At 53.9% G+C, this 25,827-nt stretch overlaps 1 protein-coding gene and 1 long non-coding RNA gene across 2 annotated transcripts; both read right to left on the reverse strand.

Moving 5' to 3' along the window:
* Positions 1-322: 322 nt before the first annotated feature.
* LOC100273872 (Zinc finger protein VAR3 chloroplastic) lies at positions 323-4,138 on the reverse strand. The gene is made up of 5 exons (NM_001148267.1): positions 3,654-4,138; positions 3,440-3,557; positions 3,055-3,329; positions 2,496-2,594; positions 323-2,406 (listed from the first exon to the last, which is right to left on the reverse strand). Exons 1-5 carry the CDS (start codon positions 4,061-4,063, stop codon positions 597-599), a joined length of 2,712 nt encoding a protein of 903 aa, NP_001141739.1. The 5' UTR covers positions 4,064-4,138; the 3' UTR covers positions 323-596.
* Positions 4,139-22,525: 18,387 nt separating this feature from the next.
* Positions 22,526-23,446, reverse strand: LOC111589945 (uncharacterized). Its single transcript, XR_002749041.2, has 3 exons — positions 23,280-23,446; positions 23,041-23,195; positions 22,526-22,852 (listed from the first exon to the last, which is right to left on the reverse strand). It is a non-coding gene; the product is annotated as an uncharacterized lncRNA (long non-coding RNA).
* Between the last annotated feature and the right edge of the window lie 2,381 nt (positions 23,447-25,827).

The following is a 25,827-nucleotide window of genomic DNA, read 5'->3' on the forward strand; positions in this document are numbered from 1 at the left end:
CCAGAGCCTTCTTAGAAAAGGTTGGCCGCGCGGGACCGAGGACGGGGCAGGCGCTCTCTTGGGGCCGCTCGCTTCCCTCACCCGCGTGGACGTTTGTAACCCCCTACTGCAAGCGCACCCGACTGGGCGCGGGACGAACACGAAGGCCGCGGGACTTCCACCTCTCTCACGCCCGACTCCGGCCACCTCGCCTCTCCCCCTTCGCGCTCGCCCACGCGCTCGACCCATCTGGGCTGGGGCACGCAGCACATTCACTCGTCGGCTTAGGGACCCTCTGTCTCGAAACGCCGACAACATGTAATCTCAGACAAGCCACAAAAAAAAAACGATAATGCCGCGCACCCACGGGTTGCATGTTAAAAGGTTCTTAGTACAACGTAAACGTGTATAGTGTACATGTAGCGAACACAATCCAGCAAACCCTAGGTCATTGCGGACATAATTTTTACCGTACAAAAACCTTCCTGGAGCATTATTCTTGATGATTCTTGTTTCTGATTGCTCCCTTATCGTCACAAAGAGTAATACCTTGGTGTAAAAATGGTGCGTCGCAGTACAGTTAAGATTGTGGTATGCAGGCAATCATACCTCTGTTTTCAGTTGGCATCTTTGTCCGTTTCAGAACTAACGATTGGCAGGTTCCTTCTGTATTGCGGGGATGTTAATCTCCTCTCCAATGGCGTCTTCCTCTTACTCACGACGAATCTATTCACCCCCTTCCTCATCGGCATTATCTCAGGGAAGTCCTCGTCGGGAATATTCGCCAGCTCAGAGATGTCCTTTATCTGAGCTGCCCTCCTAAACCATCTCTCAGCCTTAGCTTCCTCAGACATGTCTAGAGGATCAGGATCCTTCACAGCAGATCCTTCCAAGCTCTTTCCAGTATAACCTCTGTTCGAGTTTCCTCCATAACCTGAGCTGTGAACCGAGTGATTAGCATTCACGGAACTACTGCTTCTAGTGGCATTGCTATTGTCAGCAAATGGACCACTCTGGTTATTGTTGTTGCTGCTGCTCCATGCACTGTTGCTGCTGGCACTCCATGTATCATTGTAGTTATAATCACGATTGCTGTTGCAGCTGGTATTGTCGTTCCTAATACACCCGTTATAGGAATTGTTACCACTCCAAGCATTATTGTTGTTATAATTAGAGTTGTCACTCCAGGCATTGTTGCTGTTATTGTTATCGCTGCTCCAATAACCGTTGTTGCTATAACCTGAGTTATAATAAGATCGCTTTTCAAAGTTAGCTTCATGGTAAGTAGATTCGCCCCTACTCCCATTAATGTTCCCCTCGGAGTTGCCTGTGTTCCCAGAGCCAGTATATGCATTACCACTAGGCCTAAATTCTTGAGATTGTGATTGATATTGATAGTAATTCCTGTTCCAGTTCTCATTATTCAGGTTACCTTTTGGCTGACCGTCTCCTGACATAATTCCTGTGTGTGTAGTACTCTCTATTGGCGTATCTTTCTTGCCAAAGTAGCCAGGAGGAAAAGGAACAAATGGGACAAAATCAGAACTGTCTGCCTGCTCGAGAATACTGCGCCTTTTGTACTGCTGTGATGTCAATGAGCGATCTTTTTTCTTACTAACAACAAATCGATTTTCACCTTTCCTTATTGGCATAATCTCAGGAAAATTTTCATCGGAAATTGCACTTGGAGAATCCTTTACATTGTCAAGTTCTGCTACTTTCTCGGACCATTTCTCAGCAGTATCTAATGATTCCATACTTCGCCTCTCAGGTAAAGGCACTGTATTATTTGCCATAGAACTGCCATCTTCTACATTGTTTTTTTCATTCTCATTTCTCTGTCGATCATTACTCTCTGGTTTAGCAAAGAGATCTGCAGACAGGGGCTCAAAGGGAACAGGGTCAATGCCACTGAGGTGATCTATTGATTTCTTCGGAGCTTCCATAGTTGCATCACTAGTAACAGATTGATTGTTTGGGGCTGCAGTAGGAGCTGAACTCCCAAGTATCCTGTCCAAAGTTTGACTTATCTTTGGGTCGGACAATGTGAGGATATTGTTACTGCTGTACTGTGCATTTGCAAGCCTTCTCTCCAGTGGTGTTTTGCGTGTGCTAACCACAAACTTATTCACCCCCTTGCGCATAGGCATAATCTCAGGAAAGTCCTCATCTTCTGCTAGACTACTTAAGTCTGCTGAATCATGAAGTTGAGATACTTTGCTCAACCATCTCTCTGCCTTTTCATCATTTTCAGCAAGTTTTCTCTCAATTTCAGATTTACCAACACTTGTTGTTACCTTGAGAAGCTGCTGTACCACACCACCTAAATCAGCACCAACAGATGTAGGATGCGGTGGGATTGTTGCTGGCCTCTTGCAATCACATTTTAAGCATGACATATTCCTCCCATAGTTATAGAAATCACACCTTAACAAAAGGACAAAACAAAGTCAGCTTTGTCAAAGTTATATAAGATTAATACAAAAAAATTTAGCACTTAACATGTCAGATCTTACTGAGGGCATTCCCACTCTCCACCAGTCAACATCTTCTTTGGCCTCTGCTCATTGCACTCAAGGCACCTAACGTTTCTTGCGAAGTTCATGAAGCTACATCTGCAAGTTGCAGAGCAATTTTCATAAAAAATGAGTTGCAGATGAAAGAACACACGAAGTATTTTAAGAGGGGGAAAACAGGTAGAAAGTTAAAAAATTAGTGTGTCAATAGTTTAAGAGGGGCAGACCCAGGGCCACAGTCTCCCACATGAGTGGGGTATAGGAAAGGGATAAACCGATGCAAGTCCTCCCCCGCAAATGCAGAGAGGTTGTTTCAAACCCACGACCTGCTGACTCGGTGAGACAGCTCTCAGCCTCTCACCACAACACCAGGCTTGCCCTTCAATGTGACAATAATATCAAGTTGCAAAAAAAAAAAAAAAGGAAACATCTGGGTACACATTCTAGATGCATCATATCTAGTAGCAAAATGAACAATAAGCTAGGTCGATACTTTGATGCAAGGCATTGAACGGAGCACAAATATTAAAGAAAAAGAAGAATGTTAGAAGTGGCATACCTTGTGCAAATCCAATCACCTCGCTTCATTTCGATATTTTGCCCTGGAGGCCTGGAAAATTGTTCATGCTGACTCGAGCAAATTTGGTTGGGAGTTAATTCCACAGAAGTGGAAGACTGGGAAAGAGCACTAAAACTCACTAACTCAACCATGATATTTCTCACGGCCAAATCAGTGAGTTCCTTGTCTTCTGAGCAGATGTCAGAAGAACCGTATATGTAACTTAGCAGATATCGAACAATATCAACAGTTCCAGCTCTCTCTGAAACAGTGACCTGGCAAAATTTTCCGATGTTTAGTGTGTTGAGCTGAGCAAGGTCATATTTACTAGCCCAAACTAATAATGATGCAACGTGACCGATTAACGGAAGCCCAAATGACATACGTCGGTTTCTTCCCCAGCAAGGTAGCGCCGAAGCCGCTGTCCTGATGCCTCCCCGTCCTTGAACAGAGACGGCGCCACATTGCCCACCAGGACCTCCACGTCCTTCCTTTGAAGCGAACTGAACGCACACCCGAATTAGTCAGCAAGACAGCAACAAAGAGACTCTCACCCCGCCAAAGCCCAGTCAGGTATCCACTCAAGCGATTCACTTTACCTCAGGAGGTCAGGCCGGTCGCGCGCGAAGGCGAGGCAGGTGGAGACAGCGGCCTGCTCCCCGTCCGACAGGACGCATCCGGACACGAGGGCGAGATCGTCAGCGGAAAAGGGCAGGCCGGAGCCGTATCCGGTGGCGGCAAGTCGGTCGACGAGGCGGGACCACTCGGGGAAAGGCGCTCGGAGCGGTGGCGGCGGGCAGGCCGAGCTGGAGCCGTGCGGAAGGGAGGCGGAAGCGGACGAGATGTAGAGGGTACGGTGCGGGGAGGGTAAGGAGAGCAGGAACAGGCGGCGCGAGGCCGCCGCGGGCGGGGATAGGAACAGCGCGGCGGCGGCGGCAGTAGCGGGTCGGAGGCGGAGCGGGGAAGAGGTGAGGAGGAAGGAGGAGAGCAGCTTGGAGGCGCCGCCCATGGCGCCGGAGCAGCGGAAGGAGGGTTTTGCGCCTCCGCTCCCGGCTTGGGGACGGCCGGATGGGGTGTAGCAGGCGGGCCGCGCGGGTGGCACGGTGCGGCGGACGGAGCTTGGAGAGATAATATGTCGTTGTGATCGGACGGCTAGTGTTCTGTTTCTGTGGTCGCCGGCAAGGTGATGGTTCGGGCTGGTCCTTGGGCCTGTGGGCTGCAGTTCTAGGCCGAGATCACTGTTTATAGGATTAAAGCCTATCTAGCTCGTGTTTAGTGGATTGGGTCATATTATCTTAGTTGTTCTGTTCTGTCGTGTCAATAATGGGGTCACATGCTTCGTATTGTTGATGGCATCATTTATTCTAGCTAATGTTATGTTAATTTAGTCTCTCCAAGAAGAATAATTAGAGTTGTTCAATAGGTCAAGTCTAGATATTACACCTTAGGTATTCAAATCTTGGATGATAATACTTTATAAATAATTAAACAAACTTAAATCACTATACATAAATAATTCAAGAGTAAAGTACACTAGCGGCCCACGAACTCATAAAACCGGCAAACAAGTCCATAAACTTTGTCAGCTCATGCAAAACCCTCCAAAACCGGGTTTGCAAAACCAGACGCCGACGTGGCAATGACATATCGGAGCCATTTGGGGTCTCCAACTTGGCATGTTGTATCACTTGTGTCCTCAAACTTAAATGCTATGTCATCTGAGTCCCTGAACTTTATGAGCTCAGAGGGTGAATGCCATAGCGTGTCAATAGAGAAACTTATGTGTATACCTTCATCATTGGGGGTCGGGATGGCAACGTGTACATACCCGTCAGGTAGTACCATTCCATACTTGTACTCATCAAAAAAAATTTACACGTCGGGTTACCCATATATGCTCGCAGGTATAAAATCTTACCCATAGCCGTACTTGTGCGGGTAATTTTACCCGTAAGGTAACCCATGTCCGCTAGGAAAGTCTTAAATTCCAATATACCGATCACTCAAAATATTAAATAAACATACAAAATAAGTTCAATTTCACATATAACAAATCATATAATCACATAACTTGGTAGCTAGAAAATGATAGCTAGAGAAATGTTTTATTTTAGCTAAGATGAGCTCTATTAGATGGTTATAGAGGTATTAATGCGGGTATATTTTACACATGGGTAGACGAGTATGGTTAGTGCCAACCCGTACCCGTCTATACAACAAGTAGAGATTATTGCCCATTAAGATACCCACGGGTAAGAAATTATCCCGTACCCACCTTCATATCGGGTAGTCAGGTTTCGGGTACTCGTTGCCATAGGCTGGCTCCAACAAGACCCTCTAAAGGGTCTTGTACCCTAAATTTAGAGGACGAGGACGTTCTCTACTCCCTCCAGCAACGTCCTCTAAACGGTCCTCTAAATTTAGAGAACGCTGTTGGATCCTCTATATGTAGAGTTTCTCTAAATGGTTCTCTATCTATTTGAATACTTTAAACAACCGGTTTAATAAAACTAAAATATGTACAATACATTTGAGAGTATGACAAATACGTATGTACAAAAATTATAAATGTCTTTAATATAGGTATTTATATATAGAGGACGTGATTTAGAGGACGTTGTTGGAGAGAAAGTAGATATAGGAGATGAAATCTTTTAGAGAAGACTGTAAAGGACGGATATAGAGGATGTATATAGAGGACGTTGCTGGAGACAGTCTAATTAGGGATGGTCGTCACGAGAAGGTAGGAGTGTGGCAATCGGCGTCACAGATTGGATGCCGTCGTCGGGTTTTCTCTCGCTAGCCGTGTAGAGAGTAGATCGGGTCTCGTTAAATTTGTGGGAGGACGAGAAGGTACCAACGAACGACGGTTCGTATGTCAAACGCGGTATAAAGAGAATTGTAACTAAGGTCCTGTTTGGAAGCACCCAGTTTTTAAGAATCTAGTTTATAATTGAGATGAGTTCAAACATACTAGTTCATGAGTCAGTTTATAGAAATAAGATTATCAATTTCTTAAAAACCAAAAAGCTGAACTCTTCTATCTAAAAGATAAAAATTGGTTTCTTAAAAACTGAGTTGCTTACAAACATGGGCTAAGATGGTTAGTGTGACTTTGATTGGGATGCTAGAGATCTGACCCCAGCCGTTTGACCAAATCCAAATGAGATCAACAAATCCAAATGAGATCAACCTAGCGTACCCAACCTAGCCGAAGGTTGAGTTGGTTCGCAGTGCACAACACCCAGTAGTTGCACGTACGAGATACATACGACGACTCGAATGGCAAACGTCTTGTGTTGTGTTTGTGTATAAAATCCCCCATTGCCCATGACCGTTGGCCACCATCCAATGCAAGCACATGCCGATCAAAGTCTAATAGAAAAGAAGCCACTCAAACCTTTTTTCCCGAAAGATCGAGAGCGCCACTCAACCAGTAGAGCAGTTCGTACCCTATCTTTGCTCTGTACCGTGGTTTGGGGGCCATTTCATTCGCTCGCTCTCTCCTCTGCAGCTTGTTGGTAGATTTCGTCACACATGACAGCTGCGCACAAGCTTGCGCTTTTCTCCGTGAGCTCTGGGGTCTGGAGCATGAACGCATGAACCCGCTTTGCCCTCCATATAGAATGTATATTAAACTCAAATTATTAACAGGTACGTACAGAAAGCAACAGCAAGCACAACCTTTGTAATTGACAAGACCTGTGTTGTAATAACAGGAATAAGGTAGAATACACATACACTCTACATCACATGACACCACGTGTCAACTTCAAAAGCATATTCTAGTACAGTAGTACTACACACAGTTCCTTATTTCCACTGTATTAGTATCACTCTAAACAAACACTGCATTATGAAAGAAAACATATGAGTTGGTACAAACCAAGCCTTTGAGTCGTGGCGGCGAGGCCGGAGGCGAGGCGGACCAATGGAGCGGACGAAGGGGACACTACAACCCGGCGGTGATGCACACGGATCTGAGGAAGCGTCGTCGTGGTGGCCAGGTTGGGGGCAAAGCGGGTCGATGGAGCGGACGACTGGGACACTAAAACCCGGCGGCGGTAATGCGCACGGATCTAAGGAAGCGTCGTTGTGGCGGTAATGTCGGAGGCGAGGCGGGCCGATGGAGCGGACGACTGGGACACTACAACCCGGTGGCGATGCGCACGAATCTAAGAAGGCGTCGCCGTGGCGACAAGGCGGGCCTATGGAGCAGAGTAACGAGGCTGGCGGCGAGGTCAGGAAGCATGGGCGCTATTGGAAATTATCGACACGTGGTCAAGCTAATTCGAACAATGGGATAACGAAAATAATTTGATGCTTGCTGACACAGTGTATTAGAGCAACAATGTTTTTCAGCGTCCTCATTATGGTGTTGTGCGGGGGTATTTATAGGTAACCAGAGACGGATTCACCCTGTCAAATACGGTTATGTCCCTGGTTAGTGGTTACCTACGTTATCCCTGGAATATTCCCCTCTCAAGGGTTATCACGGGTCATTACATCGTGATTAAATATTTCACGTACGGACACACACCATCAACTCTACTCACACAGTGGCTTACAAGTGGGACCAACCGGCCCAGGACGGTTTCACACGGACCCACTGTTACAATAACGTGCGGGTGGCGACATGTAACCTTCGTGCTCCATGCACCAGATCTTCGGCTGTCGTAGAGGCCTTCGCCGTTCCTGGTTTTCGACGGGGACCGGCAAGGCATTCGCCTGCTCCGTTTGCTCTTTCAGTCTTCATCTGCTTTACGCCTTCGCGCCCAACAGGCATTACGGGACTCGAGGTAGAGCGTGCAACTCTCAAAGTTGAGTTTGAGAAAACTTTCGGATCCATTATCCGCACATGTCGACAGGTGGAGTACGGGGAGGGTCTCAAATTCTCGTGGCATTTAATAGAAGAGATTATTAATAGAAGAGGTGCACTGCACATGTACCACACGTCCACATGGACATAAGTGTGTGGGCTTTACCAATCCATAAAGATCCTGGTATATCGAGTGCTCCGGTTTGGAAGCCGCACAACCTGTCGACCTAAGGGTTTGTTCGGGTTGAGGGGATTGTAGGGGACTAAATTTCCTCTATTTAAATTTGTAAACTTATAATTCAAACATTCGATGTGACATAAATTAAATTTTATTTGAGGAAATCAAACACCACTAAAGTTTAGTTCGTGTTCAGTGTTATTAAAATTACGTTTAAACGTCAAATCTCTAATTAGAGGTTGAAACCGCGTTTTAGTGTTTTGGCGTTCTAAACTGTAAAATGCAGTGTTTTATGCGTTTTAGACCATTAGCTACTTTTGGACACAGTCCGTTAGCTACTTTTGTGGTCCAATACGGCTTATGGGTGAAATTTTGGTAAGCCACTAACCTCTCGATTTTTGTGTCGGGGACCATAATTAGGGGTACCCTCAAGACGCCTAATTCTCAGCTGGTAACCCCCATCAGCATAAAGCTGCAAAGGCCTGATGGGTACGATTAAGTCAGGGATCAGTCCACACGAGTGACTCGATCACGCTTCACCCAAGCCTAGCCTCGGCCAAGGGCAGCCAACCTCGAGAGACTTCCGTCTCGCCCGAGGCCCCCCTTTTTACGGCGGACGCATCACCGGCTCGCCCGAGGCCTTGGCTTCGCTCAGAAGCAACCCTGACTAAATCGCCACACCGACTGACCAAATTGCAGGAGCATTTAACGTAAAGGTGGCCTGACACCTTTATCATGACACGCGCCCCGGCAGAGCCGAAGTGACCGCCGTCACTCCACCGCTCCACTGACCAGTCTGACAGAAGGACAGCGCCGCCTGCGCCACTCCGACTACGGTGCCGCTCGACAGAGTGAATCTGACAGGCAGTCAGGCCTTGCCAAAGGCGCCACGGCGAACTCCGCTCCGCCCGACCCCTGGGCTCGGACTCGGGCTAAGACCCGGAAGACGGCGAACTCCGCTCCGCCCGACCCCAGGGCTCGGACTCGGGCTAAGACCCGGAAGACGGCGAACTCCGCTCCGCCCGACCCTAGGGCTCGGACTCGGGCTAAGACCCGGAAGACGGCGAACTCCGCTCCGCCCGACCCCAGGGCTCGGACTCGGGCTAAGACCCGGAAGACGGCGAACTCCGCTCCGCCCGACCCCAGGGCTCGGACTCGGGACAGGCGCTCTCTTGGGGCCGCTCGCTTCCCTCACCCGCGTGGACGCTTGTAACCCCCCTACTGCAAGCGCACCTGACCTGGGCGCGGGACGAACACGAAGGCCGCGGGACTTCCACCTCTCTCACGCCCGACTCCGGCCACCTCGCCTCTCCCCCCTTCGCGCTCGCCCACGCGCTCGACCCATCTGGGCTGGGGCACGCAGCACACTCACTCGTCGGCTTAGGGACCCCCTGTCTCGAAACGCCGACAGTTGGCGCGCCAGGTAGGGGCATGCTGCGTGCTGACGAACAGCTCCCCGTCAAGCTCCAGATGGGCAGTCTCCAGCAACCTCTCCGGCCCGGGGCGGTGCTTCGTTTCGGGACTCTTGAGTTCATGTCCTTCGACGGCAGCTACGACATGGTACTTCTTCCACCGCCGCGCGACAACGACAATGGCGGCCGACAACCCGCCCGCCGGCGGCGGAATCGACGACGTCTTCCCCGCGTGGTGGAAGAGCAACATTCGAGCTCGCTCCGTTCTCTCCCCCGCCAACGGAGGAGGAGGCGGGGCCATCAAGGCCAAGCGGGAGGCCGCGCTTCGTTGGCCGTCGAGCGAATCGACGCCCCCGACGCCCCGACGGAAGGCACGCCGGACGTCGACCTCGCGTTCAAGACGAAGGCAAGCGTCGTCCCCCCGCGACACGCTGACCCCGAGCAAGAAGACGACGCCGGCGCGCTCGCGGAAAGCCTGCAGGACGTCGTCCTCGTACCTGAGATGACGGTGCAACCAGTCCCCGATGTGACTACGTCGCTCCTCGTCGACCAAAAGGTACCGACTAACTCCCATCTTGCGTCATTTCGACTCGGCCTCAACCCGCCAAACGACCTCGTTTTGGCGGGCGCTCTCATTGAGGCGAGTGCAACCCCACTGGGGTTTCGTATGCGGTCGCCTTGGGACCGACTGACGGACGTCTCGACCTACGGGCCCTCTGGGTCCGAGGAAGATGGCGATCCCAGCATCTGTTGGGATTTCTCCGGACTTGGCAACCCCTGTGCCATGCGGGACTTCATGACCGCATGTGACTACTGCCTATCCGACTGTTCCGACGGAAGCCGCAGCCTTGGCGACGAGAGCTGCGGCCCAAGCCGCGAATGTTTCCACATCGAGCTAGGGGATCCCTCCGAAGGCAACCATCTCGGCATGCCGGAGGACGGTGATCTTCCTAGGCCGGTGCCTCGCGCCGACATCCCACGGGAGCTAGCTGTGGTCCCCGCTCCGGCGGGGGGTTATGACCCACAACTCGAGCAAGTCCGCGAGGCGCAGGCCAGGCTCAACGAGGGAACAGGAGTGCTTGAGCCGATCCGTCGGGACGTCGGGCAGGTATGGGCGGGCCAACCCCTGGCCGGAGAAATACGTCACCTGCCCCAAGGTCTCCAGCACCGCGTCGCCAACGATGCCAGGGTCAGGCCGCCGCCCGCATCCAGCGGGGTTGGTCAGAACCTGGCAGCCGCAGCGATGCTCCTCCGCGCGGTGTCGGAGCCATCAACCACCGAGGGTCGGCGAATCCAGGGAGAGCTCAAGAATCTCCTGGAAGGCGCTGCGGCCCGACGGGCCGAGAGCACTGCCTCCCGAAGGCAGGGATATACCTCGGAACCTCATGCCGCGACTTCCCGATTCATGCGGGAAGCCTCGGTCTACACCGGGCGCACGCGCAACACCGCGCCTGCGGCCCCGGGCTACCTCGGCAACGAGCACCATCGACGCGATCGTCGGGCCCACCTCGACGAAAGGGTGCGCCGAGGCTACCACCCCAGGCGTGGGGGGCGCTACGACAGCGGGGAGGATCGGAGTCCCTCGCCCGAACCACCCGGTCCGCAGGCCTTCAGTCGGGCCATCCGACGGGCGCCATTCCCGACCCGGTTCCGACCCCCGACTACTATCACGAAGTACTCGGGGGAAACGAGACCGGAACTGTGGCTCGCGGACTACCGCCTTGCCTGCCAACTGGGTGGGACGGACGACGACAACCTCATCATCCGTAACCTCCCCCTGTTCCTCTCCGACACCGCTCGCGCCTGGTTGGAGCACCTGCCTCCGGGGCAGATCTCCAACTGGGACGACTTGGTCCAAGCCTTCGCTGGCAATTTCCAGGGCACATACGTGCGCCCCGGGAATTCCTGGGACCTTCGAAGCTGCCGGCAACAGCCGGGGGAGTCGCTCCGGGACTACATCCGGCGATTCTCGAAGCAGCGCACCGAGCTGCCCAACATCACCGACTCGGATGTCATCGGCGCGTTCCTCGCCGGCACTACTTGCCGCGACCTGGTGAGCAAGCTGGGTCGCAAGACCCCCACCAGGGCGAGCGAGCTGATGGACATCGCCACCAAGTTCGCCTCTGGCCAGGAGGCGGTCGAGGCTATCTTCCGAAAGGACAAGCAGCCCCAGGGCCGCCCATCGGAAGAGGCTCCCGAGGCGTCTGCTCCGCGCGGCGCCAAGAAGAAAGGCAATAAGAAGTCGCAATCGAAACGCGACGTCGCTGACGCGGATCTTGTCGCCGCCGCCGAGTACAAGAACCCTCGGAAGCCCCCCGGAGGTGCAAACCTCTTCGACAAGATGCTCAAGGAGCCGTGCCCCTACCATCAGGGGCCCGTCAAGCACACCCTCGAAGAGCCGTGCCCCTACCATCAGGGCCATCACCAGCATGGGACCCATCAAGGACTTAAAAGGTGTACAGAGGGTCATGGGATGCCTCGCGGCCCTGAGCCGCTTCATCTCACGCCTCGGCGAAAGAGGTCTGCCTCTGTACCGCCTCTTAAGGAAGGCCGAGTGTTTCGCTTGGACCCCTGAGGCCGAGGAAGCCCTCGGCAACCTGAAGGCGCTCCTTACGAAGGCGCCTGTCTTGGTGCCCCCGGCGGATGGAGAAGCCCTCTTGGTCTACGTCGCCGCGACCACTCAGGTGGTTAGCGCCGCGATTGTGGTCGAGAGGCAAGAGGAAGGGCATGCATTGCCCGTTCAGAGGCCGGTCTACTTCGTCAGCGAAGTGCTGTCCGAGACCAAGATCCGCTACCCACAAGTTCAAAAGCTGCTGTATGCTGTGATCCTGACAAGGCGGAAGCTGCGACACTACTTCGAGTCTCATCCGGTAACTGTGGTGTCATCCTTCCCCCTGGGGGAGATCATCCAGTGCCGGGAGGCCTCGGGCAGGATCGCAAAGTGGGCAGTGGAAATCATGGGCGAAACGATCTCGTTCGCCCCTCGGAAGGCCATCAAGTCCCAGGTGTTGGCGGACTTCGTGGCCGAATGGGTCGACACCCAGTTGCCGACGGCTCCGATCCAACCGGAGCTCTGGACCATGTTTTTCGACGGGTCGCTGATGAAGACAGGAGCCGGCGCGGGCCTGCTCTTCATCTCGCCCCTCGGAAAGCACTTGCGCTACGTGCTGCGCCTCCATTTCCCGGCGTCCAACAATGTGGCCGAGTACGAAGCTCTGGTCAACGGGTTGCGGATCGCCATCGAGCTAGGGGTCAGACGCCTCGACGCCCGCGGTGATTCGCAGCTCGTCATCGACCAAGTCATGAAGAACTCCCACTGCCGCGACCCGAAGATGGAGGCCTACTGCGACGAGGTTCGGCGCCTGGAAGACAAGTTCTTCGGGCTCGAGCTCAACCACATCGCTCGGTGCTACAACGAAACCGCAGACGAGCTGGCTAAAATAGCCTCGGGGCGAACGACGGTCCCCCCGGACGTCTTCTCCCGGGATCTGCATCAACCCTCTGTCAAGATCGACGACGCGCCCGAGCCCGGGGTACCCTCGGCTCAGCCCGAGGCACCCTCGGCACAGCCCGAGGTACCCTCGGCCCCCGAGGGCGAGGCACTGGACGTCGAGGAAGAGCAGAGCGGGGCCACGCCAGATCGAGATTGGCAGGCCCCGTACCTGCAATATCTCTGTCGAGGAGAGCTACCCCTCGACCAAGTCGAGGCTCGGCGGGTAGCGCGACGCGCCAAGTCATTCGTCTTGCTGGGAGATGAAGAGGAGCTCTACCATCGCAGCCCCTCGGGCATCCTCCAGCGATGCATCTCCATCGCCGAAGGTCGGGAGCTGCTGCAAGAAATACACTCGGGGCTTGCGGCCATCACGCAGCGCCCCGAGCCCTTGTCGGGAATGCTTTCCGGCAAGGCTTCTACTGGCCAACGGCGGTGGTTGACGCCACTAGAATTGTCCGCACCTGCGAAGGGTGCCAATTCTATGCAAAGCAGACCCACCTGCCCGCTCAGGCTCTACAGACAATACCCATCACCTGGCCCTTCGCTGTATGGGGTCTGGACCTCGTCGGTCCCTTGCAGAAGGCGCCCGGGGGCTACACGCACCTGCTGGTCGCCATCGACAAATTCTCCAAGTGGATCGAGGTCCGACCTCTGAACAGCATCAGGTCCGAGCAGACGGTGGCGTTCTTCACCAACATCATCCATCGCTTCGGGGTCCCGAACTCCATCATCACCGACAACGGCACCCAGTTCACCGGCAAAAAATTCTTGGATTTTTGCGAGGATCACCATATCCGGGTGGACTGGGCCGCCGTGGCTCATCCCATGTCGAATGGGCAAGTAGAGCGTGCCAACGGCATGATTCTACAAGGGCTCAAGCCTCGGATCTACAACAACCTCAACAAGTTCGACAAGCGGTGGATGAAGGAACTCCCCTCGGTGGTCTGGAGCCTAAGGACGACGCCGAGTCGTGCCACGGGTTTCACGCCGTTTTTCCTGGTCTACGGGGCTGAAGCTATCTTGCCCACTGACCTGGAATACGGCTCCCCGAGGACGAGGGCCTACACCGATCAAAGCAACCAAGCTAGCCGAGAAGAATCGCTGGACCAGCTGGAGGAGGCTCGGGACAGGGCCTTACTACACTCGACGCGGTACCAGCAGTCCCTGCGACGCTACCACGCCCGAGGGGTCCGGTCCCGAGACCTCCAGGTGGGCGATCTGGTGCTTCGGCTGCGGCAAGACGCCCGAGGGAGGCACAAGCTCACGCCCCCCTGGGAAGGGCCATTCGTCATCGCCAAAGTACTGAAGCCCGGAACATACAAGCTGGCCAACAATCAAGGCGAGATCTACGGCAACGCTTGGAACATCAAACAGCTACGTCGCTTCTACCCTTAAGATGTTTCCAAGTTATTCATATACCTCGCACCTACGCAAAGTTTAGTCGTCAAGGAAGGGTCGGCCTAGCATCGGCAAAGCCCGACCCTCCCTCGGGGGCTAAAGGGGGGGAGACCCCCTCTGCGTCGAATTTTTCCTCGAAAAAGGATCTCTTTTTAGCAGGATTACTTTCGTGCTTCTTGACTACTTCGGAAAGCGGATCCTGGAAACGACGGAGTACACGTAAGCAGCCAAGGCTGACCGAGCCGAGGGACTCCTACGCCTCCGGGATACGGATACCTCACTCATCACCTTCTGCGATAAGTAACTCGCGCTCGGATAAAGCGACTCCGTGGACCGAACAAGTCTTCACGTTCGGAAGCTCTCCTGCCGAAGCAGTCCTTCAAGCTTTCTCGACTAAGTCGGGGACAGGGCCTCATGAACGGGCGAAAGTACGCGTAAGCGGCAAGGCCGACCGAGCCGAGGGACTCCCACGCCTCTGGGATATGGATACCTCACTCGTCCCTTCCGCAAGAAGCAACTCTCGCTCGCACAAACATCCCTGTTACCGACAGAGAGTCCAGATGCTCGAAACAAGAGGAAAAAAGACGCGGCTTCGCAAGCACGGCGAGGGTGTGTTTTTCTGGCCTCGGCGGCCGTAGAAGGCACACGCTACAAGACGATCTGATCCTGCAGGCTCGGGTCTTCACGCTGAAGGAAGCCGTAGCACCCTCGGCATCGACGACATTTTCAGCAAAGTCCGACCCAACCTCGGACGGCGACGCGGTCCAGGGACTCCTCCGGGAATCCGGGCCGAGCAGGCGGCTCGGCCGGTTACCCCTGAGGCCTCGGCCAACCGGCTTCCAAGGGCGCCAGGCCGACCCGAGGCCTCGGCTGATCGACTTTGGCGTCGGCTCCGCTGACGGACAACACGGCTGGGCTCCGGCCAACCAGGTTCCCATTCTCGAGCCAACTCCGCCTCTGTTCATACTAATATCGCTACCCCTGGCCTCGGCTCATCGAAGGGCGGCCGAGGGGTCTCTTTAACTAAGCTAGAGGAGCCCCAGACAACAAGGCCGAACGGGCCGAGGGATTCCTACGCCTCCGGGATACGGATACCTCACTCGTCACCTTGACACGGGGCGACTCATGCTTGGTAAAGCGGTTCAGATAATCAACAGGCGAGACTTAGTGCTCGAAAATGAGAAAAAAAAACACGGCTCCGTGCCGAAATTACATACATGTTCAGGCCTCGACAGCCACAATGAACAAAAAACACTGGCATTCGAAGTGCCATTACAAACGGAACTCCGGTTCCCCCTCCGCAGGTATGAACGACCCCACTTCATGGGGAAGGCCTGCGGAGCAACAGAAGACCGACGGGCGGCTCGCCGCCGCCCGTTCTGACTACGGCGACAGTGGGCCGGCGCTGCTGCGATCTTGCCCTCGCCCCCGCCGACGCTCGAGGGGCGAGGACAAGCACGCCGGCACGGTGGCCCGGGGCGCGGGTGGTGGTAGTGATCCCGTCGGCGACGAGGACTTCTCGAGCCGCCTCCGCCTCGGCGCCGATGGCAGGGGACACCAGCCCCCCGGCAGATCCCCACTCAAATCCTCCCAGACGAGTGGGGCACCGGCCTTTGCGCGAGGGCGCCGTCCCAGTGCAAAAGCAGGACCACCCCAGAACACGAACGCCGCCCTAACAGCGCGCGGCATCGTGGGTGGTCCTCCCGTGCACACGGCGCGGCGGTCGCCCTCCGGCAGGAGGGGCCGCCGGAAGCCCGGCCGACGACTCCGACACGTTGGAGGTGACGACGCCCGCCGTCGATCAGCCCCACGTTGTCTAAGTCCGCGCCGTCCGCAGGGCCAGCGAGCGCCTCCACCCCCAAACGCCGCGGAAAAGGGTGACCCGTGGACCCGCGCGGAAGGTAGATCGCCGGCTCAGCGTGGCCCCCACCCCAGCGAGGATGATGAACATCCTTGAAGCTGAGGGTGGGACCAAGATCGCAGCCCGACTTGCTCTTCCCCACCCAGAAACTGGTGGTCACCATCCTGGGTGATCGCCGGCGTAGGGGTGCGGCCGGGCCGGCTGATGAAAATCCTTGAAGCCGAACGATGGCTGAGAGGTACCAACTCCCATGGAGTTGCGTTCCTCCAACGAGGAGGCGGAAAGGCGGCGGATACCCCCCATCCGGGGCTTGGAAGATGGAAAGACACGACGCATAAGGGAGGAAGAAGACATGGTTGCCTTCTGAAAGGAGTCTCCCTCCTTTTAAAGGCAACTCTCCCTACGTGCGCCCCCAGACGCCGCAGGCTGAGTCTTCTCCAACACGCTCCAAGGCCCTCCCCTGCGACTCGGGGGCTGGGTCCCGCATGTCACGCAAACCGGCTCAGGGCAGAAGAAGCCAAACCGCCGCGCGTGGTGCGCACGACCGTCCAGAGGTTACAAGCGACCCCCACTTTTGCCCAGACCAACGGGCGGAAGGGGCGGGCGGCCATGCAGGCAGCATGCAACCGCGCCAGGTGGATGCGCTTCTCCGACTTCTGACACGCCAGCTTGGAAGCCCAGGCCCACGCGTCAAGCAACCGGCGCGCCAGTTGCTGCATGCAAACAACCGCACCGCCGCTTGTGCCACCGTCGCGCCTCTTCGGTTGCGGAGCCTATGCCGCGACTCGAGGCGACCCAGCAGCGCCAGCCTGGTGCGTTGGTCAAAGCGACCGAAAGTGGGCCGGCAGTAATGGCGGTGGCAGGCGGGCGGGCGCAGCAGTCACGTCGTCAGCCAGGCTCACGTCTCATCCCGGGACAGCAAGGGAGCCTCCTCCCACGGTGTGAAGACGGTGCACCCGTGACCCGTTCCTCGAACGGATCGCGCACGCGCAACGGCCGCCCCGCCAACCACTCGCCCCGTCGCATTAACTCCGCGGCGGGACAGGCGGCGCCTCTGACGGGAGGAGCGCGCGACGCTTCACCTTCGCCGTAATAACCGCGTCAGAAAAGGTACGCCACGTCGTTCGATTTCGTATCCTTTTCCTTTTTCCCCTTTCTCTATCTCTTGCAACAGGGACCGGGAAAGGGGGATACCCCGAAAGGGATCCTTCTCCGCGAAGGAACCGGGCTCCGAGCCCCCCCTACTGATCAGGGGTTCGAAGGCTGGCCCTCCGAAGGGTTCAACAGTCGCCTCAGATCGCGTGGGCCCGACACCCACTACTGGTCAGGGGTTCGAAGGCCAGCCCCCTGAAGGGTTCCATGGCCGCCTCAGGCTACTCGGGCTCCGCGCCCATTACTGATCAGGGGTTCGAAGGCTGGCCCCCGAAGGGTTCACAGTCGCCTCAGACACCGAGCAAGGGATGACCAGGGGTACGTTCGATACATAACCAAGGCTCGGGCTGCGCTCCCGAGGTACCCTAGGACATTTCCGAGACCAGCGGGAACGATCTTGTAACGGAATCCCATCGGAGGGAGGCATCGAGCCCTCGGACCCCGTCGCCAGGGGACCGGGTCCGGCAAATCACCCGCAGGTACTTTTGGGCGTGCCTCTGGGCCCCTAGCCGACCCCCAACGAAGGGGCACGGACGTCCACTCGGATTACCCGCTTGCAGCTCACCGGAGACACCATGTTCGGTGCCCATCGAGGGTAACATGGCGCTCTCCCCCCCTCCTCCTTGCGGAAAGGCGACGTAGGGGCGTATGTAAAAAAACCGAGTTTGTCCCTGATCGTCCTCTCGCCCTGTGCAGAGGCTCGGGGGCTGCTCTCGCAAAAACCGGCCCCGGCCGAACCGTTGACAGCGTCAACATACCAGCCCGAGAGCTTGGGCCCCGACCGTGCACCCGGGCTACGGCCAGCTCGCATGAGGGAACGACCAGACCAGCCGAAGCATTACGCAAGGTGTTAAGACCTCGAAGGAGTGTAACCACTCCTCCGAGGCCTCGGGGGCTACACCCGGCGGGTGCGCTCGCGCGCACCCACCGGAACAAAATGCAACCGAGAAAGGCTGGTCCCCTTGCAAAAAAGTGCGACGAAAGCCTCCAAGCGAGTGCTAACGCTCCCTTCGAGGCTCGGGGGCTACTGTCGGGGACCATAATTAGGGGTACCCTCAAGACGCCTAATTCTCAGCTGGTAACCCCCATCAGCATAAAGCTGCAAAGGCCTGATGGGTACGATTAAGTCAGGGATCAGTCCACACGAGTGACTCGATCACGCTTCACCCAAGCCTAGCCTCGGCCAAGGGCAGCCGACCTCGAGAGACTTCCATCTCGCCCGAGGCCCCCCTTTTTACGGCGGACGCATCACCGGCTCGCCCGAGGCCTTGGCTTCGCTCAGAAGCAACCCTGACTAAATCGCCACACCGACTGACCAAATTGCAGGAGCATTTAACGTAAAGGTGGCCTGACACCTTTATCCTGACACGCGCCCCGGCAGAGCCGAAGTGACCGCCGTCACTCCACCGCTCCACTGACCAGTCTGACAGAAGGACAGCGCCGCCTGCGCCACTCCGACTGCGGTGCCGCTCGACAGAGTGAATCTGACAGGCAGTCAGGCCTTGCCAAAGGCGCCACGGCGAACTCCGCTCCGCCCGACCCCTGGGCTCGGACTCGGGCTAAGACCCGGAAGACGGCGAACTCCGCTCCGCCCGACCCCAGGGCTCGGACTCGGGCTAAGACCCGGAAGACGGCGAACTCCGCTCCGCCCGACCCCAGGGCTCGGACTCGGGCTAAGACCCGGAAGACGGCGAACTCCGCTCCGCCCGACCCCAGGGCTCGGACTCGGGCTAAGACCCGGAAGACGGCGAACTCCGCTCGCCCGACCCCAGGGCTCGGACTCGGGCTAAGACCCGGAAAACGACGAAACTCCGCCTCGCCCGACCCCAGGGCTCGGACTCCGCCCTGGCCTCGGCCGAACGACCTCCGCCTCGCCCGACCCCATGGCTCGGGCTCGGCCTCGGCAATAGAAGACAGACTCAACCTCGGCTTCGGAGGAGCCCCCACGTCACCCTGCCTAGGGCACAGACCCGCCACGTCAACAGGGAGCACCATCATCGTCCTACCCCGAATCGACTCGGGTCACGTAGAACAAGACCGGCGTCCCATCCGGCCAGCTCCGCCGGATGGGCATTGATGGCGCTCCACAAGCTCTGTGACGACGGCGGCCCCCAGCTCTCTTACGGAAGTAGGGCGACGTCAGCAAGGACTCGACCGCCCCAACAGCTGTCCCTCCGCCAGGCTCCGTCGCACCTCCGACAGCCACGACATCACGCCAGCAAGGTGCCAAGACCTCTCCGGCTGCCATATTGGCATGTACCTAGGGCGCTAGCTCTCTCTCCGCTAGACACGTAGCACTCTGCTACACCCCCATTGTACACCTGGATCCTCTCCTTACGACTATAAAAGGGAGGACCAGGGCCTTCTTAGAAAAGGTTGGACGCGCGGGACCGAGGACGGGACATGCGCTCTCTTGGGGCCGCTCGCTTCCCTCATCCGCGTGGACGCTTGTAACCCCCCTACTGCAAGCGCACCTGACCTGGGCGCGGGACGAACACGAAGGCCGCGGGACTTCCACCTCTCTCACACCCGACTCCGGCCACCTCGCCTCTCCCCCCTTCGCGCTCGCCCACGCGCTCGACCCATCTGGGCTGGGGCACGCAACACACTCACTCGTCGGCTTAGGGACCCCCTGTCTCGAAACGCTGACATTTTGTATTTAACTTTATGTTATTGTCTGAAATAATGATATGTGGATATTTTTCCTATGTTGTTTAAAACTATGTTTAAACTTTGTTTAAGTGTTTAAAAGTCAAAACTTCACCTACGAGCGTTTCGGCGTTTTATCGTTTTAATAACCTTGTTCGTGTCACATCAATTTTTTTGATTATCAATTATAAGTATCAAATATAAGTTTAATTAGGTTTAATTAATTAGTCTATTCTTTTAGTCTTTATATATGTAAATTAGTTTTATTATATTTAATACTGATAATTATCATTCAAACATTTATATGACAGAGATTAAACTTGAGTTTGGTGGAAGCAAACAACCCTTGTTAGTCAAAAATTTCCCAATCCATTGTCCATTGTTCGCTACTATGCTCAACAGTTACAATAACGCGCGGGTGGCGACACGTAACCTTCGTGCTCCATGCGCCAGGTCTTCGGCAGTCGTAGAGGCCTTCGCCATTCCTGGTTTTGATGGGGACCGGCAAGGCCTTCGCCTGCTCCCTTTGCTCTTTTAGTCTTCATCTGCTTTCGCTTTTCTTCCGACATGTTTTGTTCCTGTTATGAAACGGTCGAGCGAGGGGGGCGTTACGCCTTCGCCCCAACAGGCATGATGGGACTCGAGGTAGAGCGTGCAACTCTCAAAGCTCAGTATGAGAAAACTTTCGGATCCGTTCTTCGCACATGTCAAAAAGTGGAGTATGGGGAGGGTCTCAAATTCTTGTGGCTTTGAATAGAAGAGATTATTAATAGAAGAGGTGCACTGCACATGTACCACACGTCCACATGGATATTAAGGGCGTGTTTGGTATGGCTCCAGAGCAAAACTCCGAGGAGGAGCTGGCCAGGGCATGCCAAACACTCTAACTCCAGAGTTGTAAACTCTATGGAGTTTTTGGAGCTGCTGTACAATTTTTTGGAGTACTCTTTTGCTGCTGCGAAAACTCCAAAAAAGCAATCTAGTCAGAGTTTGGGGTTATTTACCCGCCATTGCCACCGATTATGAGAAACAATCTAAACTCTGGAGCAGAGCTGCTTTGGGGTGGAGCAACGCCAAGCCAAACACACCCTAAGTGTGCGGGCTTTTACCATCCTGGTATATCGAGTGCTCCGGTTTGGAAGCTGCACAACCTGTCGACCTAAGGGTTTGTTCGGATTGAGGGCATTGTAGGAGGCTAAATCTCCTCTATTTAAATTTTTAAACTTATAATTGATATTCAAACATTTGATGCGACATAAACTAAACTTTACTTGAGGAAACCAAACACCACTAAAGTTTAGTTCGTGTCTAGTGTTATTAAAATTACGTTTAAACGTCAAATCTCTAATTAGAGACTGAAACCGCGTTTTAGTGTTTTGGCGTTCTAAACTGTAAAACGCAGGGTTTTATACGTTTTAGACCATTAGCTACATTTGGGCACAGTCCGTTAGCTACTTTTGGGGTCCAATACGACTCACGGGTGAAATTTTGGTAAGCCACTAACCTTTCGATTTTTGTATTTAATTTTATATTATTGTCTGAAATTATGATATGTTGATATTTTTTAGGAAACATTCGGTAGTGGTTCTACCGTTTCATTATAATAGAATAGAAGATTGTGCAGATACAAAAAAAGAGATAGGGGGAGGGGGTATTATAGTTGATTGGATACAAAGGATATGGATTACAGAGTTATTGCGGAAGCCAACCGAAATGTGCATATCTCCTCTTGGATTTGTGAGGCCGGCACGTGAAAGACCTGTTCCTTGTACTGAAAAACCATACGGCATGAACTTGTTGATATTTTTCCTATGTTGTTTAAAACTACGTTTAAACTTTGTTTAAATGTTTAAAAAGTCAAAACTTCACCCACGATCGTTTCAGCGTTTTGTCTCTTTAATAACCTTGTTCGGGTCACATCAATTTTTTTGATTATTAATTATAAGTATCAAATATAAGTTTAATTAGGTTTAATAAATTAGTCTAGTCTTTTAGTCTTCATCTATGTAAATTAGTTTTATTATATTTAATACCGATAATTATCATTCAAACATTTATATGACAGAGATTAAACTTGAGTTTGGTGGAAGCAAACAGCCCTTGTTAGTCAAAATTTTCCCAATCCATTGTCCATTGTTCGCTACTATGCTCGGCAGTTGGAACTCGGAAGTGCCGAGTCCTTTTCTACCCCAGTTTCTTTCTCCTCTGACTGACCGTGCATTGCAGGCTGAATCGGTTGGTCATGGGCTCATGGCGATGCGTCTGACCAAGTCTCCCTCCCTGCGCACAACACCAGGAAAAGAACGGGAACCCGGCCGGCGTGCCGAGACAGGGTCTCGTGTGATCGTGTCACAGGTGTCGATCGAAGCCAGCAAGAGTCAAGCGAGAAACTTGTTAATTCCCTGGACCTGCAGCTGCAACCGACCTTGAACTCCGTTTGGCCACCCATGCCGTGTGATCAGCTCACATGCCCACAAACACAGGATCGCGGAAACGGAGCCAGCGGCGCTGAAACTATCTCCCGCCTTGTAAACGACTAGTATGTAAAGAACTGTTTTGCACTGCTGTTTACAAATTAAAGTTTGAAATAGGGAGTAGTATAAGGACTTTGATGGAGAAACTCTCTCATTTGATCACGGATCGAGAGCAGTCCTCAGCTTGTGCAGGTGCAGCCATCCATCAGTGTGTGTTTGCCGGTCAAGAGCAGCAGAGTCACGGCCACTGCGATGTATTTCTCCTGTTGGACCATCTGATGTGTGTACAACTGTTGAGTCGGTAACGAGAGAGAGAGAGGGATGGAGCAGTTGTCATCTAGCCTGATGTGAATCCTAGGGGTCTGTAATGAAGTTGTTAGTAGTCCGTTTTTCCGCATCGCTCATCACCCTTGAGAGTTGATTTGGTGACAAGGGGATCTCGGGAGGATTGGAGGGGATTGAGGGAGAAATAAACTAATTTCCCTCTCAATCCACTCCAATCTTCTCGGGATACTGGATCACCAAATCAGCAAATAAGAAAATCGGTCACCTCTATCGCTTTCGTCGCTCGTCTCTTGTTCGGTGCTCATCCCGTTGATCACTTTTGTGTCGGACAAGCTTGAAATTTTTTCCTTTGTCACTCTCAGGTGACAGCTCGTGCGGGGTCGCTGGGAGTACGAGTGTATGACGCTGTCATCTGACCAACTGTGGGGGTGAAAAACATATGAATTCTTCCACCGGTTTCATTTCAGTGGAAGGACGGAGAAGGGTGCGCAGGACAGGGAAAACCTGGTGCAGGGAGCGCAGGAAGCCGTGGTACGTCCGGCCGCGTTGACAACTTCACATCTCGGCAATGCGGCCTGCGTGCGGCGGCCGTTTATCCGTTCCAAGGAAAAGCTGCGGCTATGCGTGGAGTGCTGCTGACTGATGTCTGGCCGATCCGGCAGCTGCCTTCCAGTTCCAGGCGTCGCTGCCCCTCCCAGTCTCCCACACGCCAGCCGGCTTTTCGGGCTTTGACATCGCGTCACGGCGCCTGCCTGCCTCGCTCCTAACTTTTTTTTTTGGATTTTAGCCTTTTTAGTTTTTTTTTCACAAATATGTCTTTTATAGTTTCATTTCAAAAAATTGATCTCAACCTCGACGCCATCATCATTGACGCCGAGGTAACACACAGCGACGTCAGTACTATTGGCGCCAACTTTTCCTACGTGGCAGCCGATGTGGCAAGTCCCAGGGAATCGGCGCAATAGATCTTGACGCCGACCCCCCTTAACGGCGGGTCCGGTGCTATCCAGGGGATCGGCGCCACGACCCCCTGGGACTTGCCACATCGGCTGCCACGTACGAAAAGTTGACGCCAATTATGTCGGCGCCACTATGTGTTACCACGGCGCCAATGATGACGGCGCCGAGGTTATGGTCCATTTTTTGAAATGAAACTACAAAAGACATAATTGTGCAAAAAAAAACCCAAAAGAGCTAGAATGCAAAAAAGTTGGGTCTCGCCCCGCTACCACCGACGTACGCCGACCGAACCAATGCTCCCGATTTTTTTAGCTTTTTTTTAAAAAATAGGCTTATTTAGTAACAATTCTCTATTTTTACTATAAAACGCCCGGTTTCAACGGTACTCATCGTCATGTTTAAGGTTGAACAAAATGCTCGTGGTTCATCGGCTTGCTCGTCAACTCGGCTTGGCTCGTTTGAATTTTTTCACGAGCTGAACTGACATCATAGCTCAGTATCCAACCCTAGTCATTTGTCACGTGCGAGGAGCGTAGGTCTATCTCCTACAAGTGGATCATTACCCTATAGATTGACCGTGAAAACCACTAAACCACATATAAGTCCAACATAACATGAAATCGCACCAAGCGCTATCACATAGTACCACCATGCTTGCTAAAGGACGGCGAGCGACCGAGACGTGTTATAAAAAGAGGGTCAGGTTTATTTTCAACCCATACCTTTCTAGGTATTTTGGCTAAGATAAAATATAGTCGTCTTATTAAAAAATAGTGAGCTGCCATTTATTTTGTTATAATTTGTTTTGTCACTTAAGGTTGTTTGAATGTGACTTAAAATTTTATATATTCCAATAAATATTTTGAATAAGAAGAGTGAATAAAGTTTGAAAATACTAGTTGTTGTTTGAATACAACATTGTAAACCACCATTGTCGGCGTTTCGATCCCGGGGAGTCCCTGGATCGACGAGTAAATTGTCGCTGCGTGTCCCAGCCCAGATGGGTCGGCGCGAGATGGAACATAAGGGGGGAAAAAGGGGAACCGCGGCTCGTGTTATCCTGCGCCCAGGGCGGATGCGCTTGCAGTAGGGGGTTACAAGCGTTCGCGAGGGAGAGAGAGAGGGAGAGTCTGTCCGTCAGCCCGTTCTCCCGCGCGGCCACCTTTTCGTACGAGGGCCCTGGACCTTCCTTTTATAGATCTAAGGAGAGGGCTCAGGTGTACAATGGGGGGTGTAGCAATGTGCTAACGTGTCCGACAGAGGGGAGCCAGATCCCTATGTACATGTCGACGTGGCTGTCGGAGAGGTGTTAGTGCCCTGTTCATATGATGTTGTGGCCGTCGGAGTAGTGCTTGAGCCCTGTAGAAGCACAACTGTCGGGGTTGTCGGGACCTTGCTGATGTCTCGTTGCTTCCGTAAGGGGCTGAGAACCGCCGTCGTCATGGGAGCACGCGGGGTGCCATCATTACTCGTTTACCGGGGCGAGCCAGATGGGACGCCGGTCTTGTTCCCCGTAGCCTGAGCTAGCTAGGGGTAGGTAATGATGTACCCCCCTGTAACGTGGTCGGTCCGAGCCCAAGGTCGGGCGAGGCGGTGACTCCTCCGAGGTCGAGGCTGAGTCCGAGCCCTGGGGTCGGGCGAGGCGGAGACCGTCTTCCGAGGTCGAGGTTGAGTCCGAGCCCTGGGGTCGGGCGAGGCGGAGACCGTCTTCCGGGGTTGAGGTTGAGTCCGAGCCCTGGGGTCGGGCGAGGCGGAGCTTCCTATGGCGCCTGAGGCTGGACTTGGCTGCTGTCAGCCTCACCCTGGCGGGTGGCACAGCAGTCGGAGCAGGGCAGGCGGCGCTGTTTTTGAAAGGGAAATGAGCCCTTGGGCCATTTCTAAGTATTTTGGTGATTTAGTGTCCAACACAAGTGCCTAATTGTAAATAGGTGGACAAAGTACAAATCAAGGATAAAGGTATGTTTCTCAGACTTAGTACATTGTTTTATGGACTAATGTATTGTGTCTAAGTGCTGGAAACAGAAAAATCGAGTTGGAGAAGAGATGGCTCGAGCAGCCAAACTCTGCTCAGTCTGGGAGCACCGGACTGTCC

This window comes from Zea mays, chromosome 8 (assembly GCF_902167145.1).
Source record: "Zea mays cultivar B73 chromosome 8, Zm-B73-REFERENCE-NAM-5.0, whole genome shotgun sequence".
Taxonomy (NCBI): Eukaryota; Viridiplantae; Streptophyta; class Magnoliopsida; order Poales; family Poaceae; genus Zea; species Zea mays.

Bases quoted from the DNA above. Each gene is read 5' to 3' on its own strand.
- LOC100273872 (NM_001148267.1), bottom strand. From the start codon at position 4,063: ATGGGCGGCGCCTCCAAGCTGCTCTCCTCCTTCCTCCTCACCTCTTCC. The intron at 2,595-3,054 runs GTATGCCACTTC...TGCAACTTGCAG, and splicing joins GGTGATTGGATTTGCACAAG to ATGTAGCTTCATGAACTTCG. The intron at 2,407-2,495 runs GTAAGATCTGAC...CCTTTTGTTAAG, and splicing joins GGAGAGTGGGAATGCCCTCA to GTGTGATTTCTATAACTATG.